The sequence below is a fragment of the Silurus meridionalis genome, chromosome 12, assembly GCF_014805685.1.
Source record: "Silurus meridionalis isolate SWU-2019-XX chromosome 12, ASM1480568v1, whole genome shotgun sequence".
In the NCBI taxonomy this organism is placed as follows: Eukaryota; Metazoa; Chordata; class Actinopteri; order Siluriformes; family Siluridae; genus Silurus; species Silurus meridionalis.
Genome location: NC_060895.1, coordinates 3312163 through 3316406, shown reverse-complemented (window position 1 = coordinate 3316406; position 4244 = coordinate 3312163). Strand labels below are relative to the sequence as shown.

The window sequence follows — 4244 nt, the reverse complement described above, 5'->3', positions numbered from 1 at the left end:
GTGTGAAGGAGAAATGACAGGTTAGTGTTCTCATCCAGACCATGAAAAAAGGCTGATCCGAGTGTGTTTGTCGACAGATAAAATGTGGGTTACGGTTGCCAGGGCGACCTTTTAGTCCACGAAGGTCAAATGCACACCAGGATGAAACATTAAGAACATAAGCGACACCAGTGACTCGAATGATTGTTTATTGATTTGTTTTCTAAGCAGCTAATCAAACAAAAGATTCTGCGTTAATCACATGTTAATCAGTTGAACAATCCCCAAGTCAGATTTAACACAAAATAATAGTTTTTAATAATACCAAGAGTTCAAATATACCATACACACTGTGGTTGATTCATATTATTCGTAAGAATGCTTGCTTTCCATGCCATATCTGGGGTTTTAATAAATGAGAAATAGCTTCTTCATATCATTTACTTTATGAACACTGTTTAGGCAGCCAGGTGAAATTCCATCCACCTTGTGAGTCTCTGCGTGTGAAAGCCTGTCCCTGTGGGAATGTGTGGGTCTTGACGCTGTTTTGTGGACTCAGTGACATGCTGAACGCTAAGTCAGTTCGACTGCGCGTGGACAATGGTGCTCCCTCGTCCCCTGTTGGACTGGGGAAACCGTTGCCATGATGGCGATGCTCTGAGCTCGGATGTGGGGGCGCTGAGGAGTTGACGCCGCCTTGGGAGGGCTGAAGTGTCTATTCGGAAGATCCCGAAGTGACCCCGTTAACGTCACGGTGTACATCCGTGACGTGCCAAGAGACCAAAAATCCTCGCTTCCGTCCATACCGTGGCTGAAGCCACACGATGACTCGATGGGGCCACTGTATTCGCAGTGGCTGTCCGAAGAATAAGGGCTGTACATGGTGCTGTCCTGGAGTGCAGGGCTGAAGTGGTCTGTGCTGGGTGCTGGGGAGCTGAAGGTAGGCGTGTGATCTGTCGTAGGGCTGCTGAAACTGCTGTCAGTGTTGATGGTGTCCTCATCCTGCAGCCCCAGCGTTTCCAGAACCCAGGAGTCGAGCGGAGGCGTCGCTGCCACTTCATCAGCCGAGCAGAACTCCAGAGAGAGGTTGCGGCACGTCCGCTTCCCCTCGCCGCCCTGCAACAGCCGGCTCAAGTTCACGAAGTCTGTCTCGTCGTGTAGAGCTCTTTTCCTTTGCCGCCCCTCTGAGAAAATCCTCTACAGGAGCCCAAGAACAAACACATTAACGACCAGGTCCTGATTTCTAAATACCTGTTTTTTGTGAAGATTTGACTCAATGTACCTTTGACTTGTCTTCTAGTGACTTCACATAGGATGAGTTTAGAAACTCCTTGAGTTTGTTGTTCTCTTCCTGGAGTCTTGCGAGTTCTTCTTCTTTCTGTATCAACGTATCTTGAAGCTGATAAAAAAAAATACTAGCTTTAGAAAAGTAACTTAATTGTTGCTTTGTTGTTTTATGAGGAATGCAGCGTGATGTTTTGGACCTGCTTGTTCCGCTGGAGGTGAGGGGACAGGGGGTCCTGCCAGACGGAGTCGTGAAGAGAAGCATGCGCTGGAACCAGCTGCGGAACTGAATAATGTTGCAGAAGTGGGTGGAGTTAGAATCGTTGCCATTGGAAAGATTCAACAATCTGAGGTTTGAATTTGTATGTTGTCTACAGAAATAAAAAAAATCAGAAAATCTTAAAGATGTAGGATTGAAATTCCAAAAATGTTCTATATCCTAGAATTTTTCTTTTTAACTATTCAATATTTGAATTATGCAATTAAGCAGATAACAAAACATTGATAACGCAGGGGAAAAAAATTCCCAGTCCCATTCCCATTCCCAAAACTCCAGTGCACCGTGAAGCGATGTTTATGAAGTGTGTTTATCCCTGATGAGCAGCCATGGCGACTGTGGCAAAGAAAAACTCCCTTAGATGTTATCAGAAAGAAACATTGAAAGGAACCAGACTCAAAAGTGGAACCCATCCTCATTTGGGTGACATCAAGAGTGTGATTATAGTTTTTAAAAACAATACAAAACACCGGAGAATGAGAACTAACATGAGCACCGGAGTGTGAGATTATGAGTGATGTCCTTTCTACAGTCTTATACAGTCAGGTGGCGTTGTGGAACCACCAACACCAGCTTCTCCGTGCCAGAGCCTTTAAACACTCAAAGAGGTCCAATGTCCAAACTCTACATGAGGTGGAATCCAGCTGGCGTTAGTACATCTCTAGATGGTTCGGAAGAGACGTACCAGTGCCAGCAAGTCTTCCATTTGCCTTGGGATAATAATAGCGTAGAAAGTAGAATAAATGGACGTTCGAGGCCACCCAGATGAGGGTGGGTTCCCTTTTAAATCTGCTCCCTCTCAAGGTTTCTTCCTCATAACATCTCAGAGAGCTTTTTTCCTTGCTATAGTCACCACTGGTTCACTCATTAGGGAAAACCTTTTAAGGGATAAACATAAACCTCATCTCTCTAAAGTTACTTTGGGACAACCTGAATTCAATTTAATTGAAAAGTCACGTGAATGTTCTAAGTATAATGTCAGACCTGATTTTTCCAGATATATGTGGAACGGTTCTTATTATTCTCTTTATATGTCTGCTTTATATGGGTTGGTGAGGAAAAATCGTGAGATCTCAAGTTCTAGATTTGACACTTGATGGTTGTGCTCTATTTTGGGCAAAGGTATTGGGACACCTCTTCTTTTTTTTCAGCCATGTGTAGTTCTGTCTCAAACTGTTACCACAAGGTTTTAGATACACAACTGTATAGGATCAACTATGAAATCCAAACCTGTTCCAGCATGACAGTAAACAAAAGTGAGCACCATGAACATATGCTTAAAATGGGTTGGAGTAGAAGATCTTGATGAAATGACCTGGAGCGCTAACTAGATTCTAAACAAACTTTTTTGTACAAACTTTTGTAGATATAATATATATATATATATATATATATATATATATATATATATATATATATATGCATTCATATATACATTAATCCTGAAAGTAAGCAAATGCAATAATAATAATGATTATTATATAGATTTTAAAAATGAGATCATTTTTCTTTCTTTTCTGTTTGTGATGCAGAACTTCATGGCGCGTCATGGTAAAGAGCTTTGCGTGATTTGGAGAAAGAAAAAAAGAAAAGGAAAAATCTCGCGCGTCTCGTCCCGCAAAAATGTTTCGGTGGTGCCACTTACGCTCGCGCCGGCAGCCCACGTCGTCCAAGCGACCGGCGTCCCACAGGGACACGAGCGTCGACGTGGAAACGTCAACAGCGGCGCGCACCGGCGGAGAGGCCGAGTACGCGCACTCGAAGCGCGTGTCCCGGCAGGAGAGGATGGAGCTCTGCAAGCAAGGAGATGAAGATGATGAAGAAGAAGATGATGATGATGATTTGCAAGCGTGCATTTGGAAATCTCTCTTTCTCTCTCTCTCTCTCTCTCATGGCGCATGGCTACAACTTGTTTTTTATATTCATGCAAATAATGTTTTTTGGCACATATTTTCACACACACACACACACACACACACACACACACACACACACACACACACACACACCACGTACCATCCCTAATCAAATGCATGTCCTTTATTCTGATCATGCACAGCCTTGCAAAAGTTCTCTCATTATTTTGGAGAAGTTAGAACTCTAATGACGGAGCGCAAAAACCTCTAAAAAAACTCTGAAACGACTTTTTGAATGCACGTGCACCCGATTATCTTTTGCTCCATTTTTTCCCACCAGAGTGACGGAGTAAAAGCGCTTCAGCACTTACCATATCGCGGGCAGGACGAGCTGGAAGCGCGACAGAAGTCCCGGGAGCTCTGGAGAACATTTGGGGAGGAGGAGGAGGAGGAGGAGGAGAAGTGCGAGAGGAGGGAGAGAGCGCGCGCACTAAACACGAGCACGGGGTTGCGTTGAGCGACAGGAGTCACGTGACGTGCTGGGGTCGTTGCCCTCCAGATGCGCAACCACTGTCCTGGGCTTGTGTTGTGATTTGCGCTTTTGTTTCCAGGACAGAGGCAAGTGTGTGTGTTTGTGTGTGTGTGTGTGTGTGTGTGTGTGTGTGTGTGTGTGTGTGTGTGTGTATATGCATATGTGTGTGGATGAACGTGGAAAGACAACGGTGCGCACCTGTGTGTGCACTGATGAGTCGTTAATGTGTAAGCACCGCACACACATACACACACGCACGCGCGCGTGGTCAAAGGCGTGATGAATTGGATATGACTTGGTGGACATGCTCTCATCC

At 44.6% G+C, this 4244-nt stretch overlaps 1 protein-coding gene across 2 annotated transcripts; it reads right to left on the bottom strand.

Moving 5' to 3' along the window:
- Positions 1 to 260: 260 nt before the first annotated feature.
- Positions 261 to 3994, bottom strand: gmnc (geminin coiled-coil domain containing). Of its 2 annotated transcripts, XM_046862259.1 has the most exons (5): positions 3768 to 3994; positions 3186 to 3333; positions 1464 to 1549; positions 1262 to 1378; positions 261 to 1176 (listed from the first exon to the last, which is right to left on the bottom strand). In XM_046862259.1, the coding sequence occupies exons 1-5, from the start codon at positions 3825 to 3827 to the stop codon at positions 553 to 555; spliced, it is 1035 nt and encodes a 344-aa protein (XP_046718215.1). In that variant the 5' UTR covers positions 3828 to 3994; the 3' UTR covers positions 261 to 552. The 2 variants fall into 2 exon arrangements, with proteins under 2 accessions (XP_046718215.1, XP_046718217.1); XM_046862261.1 differs by lacking the exon at positions 3768 to 3994 and having other exon boundaries at positions 1262 to 1634; positions 3186 to 3312.
- Between the last annotated feature and the right edge of the window lie 250 nt (positions 3995 to 4244).

What these genes read in the sequence shown, in the direction of transcription:
- gmnc (XM_046862259.1), bottom strand. Translation starts at nt 3,827, where the DNA reads ATGTTCTCCAGAGCTCCCGGGACTTCTGTCGCGCTTCCAGCTCGTCCT. An exon ending in CGTGGGCTGCCGGCGCGAGC is followed by an intron (nt 1,550 to 3,185) that starts GTAAGTGGCACC and finishes AACATTATTCAG; the next exon opens with TTCCGCAGCTGGTTCCAGCG. An exon ending in CACTAGAAGACAAGTCAAAG is followed by an intron (nt 1,177 to 1,261) that starts GTACATTGAGTC and finishes GGGCTCCTGTAG; the next exon opens with AGGATTTTCTCAGAGGGGCG.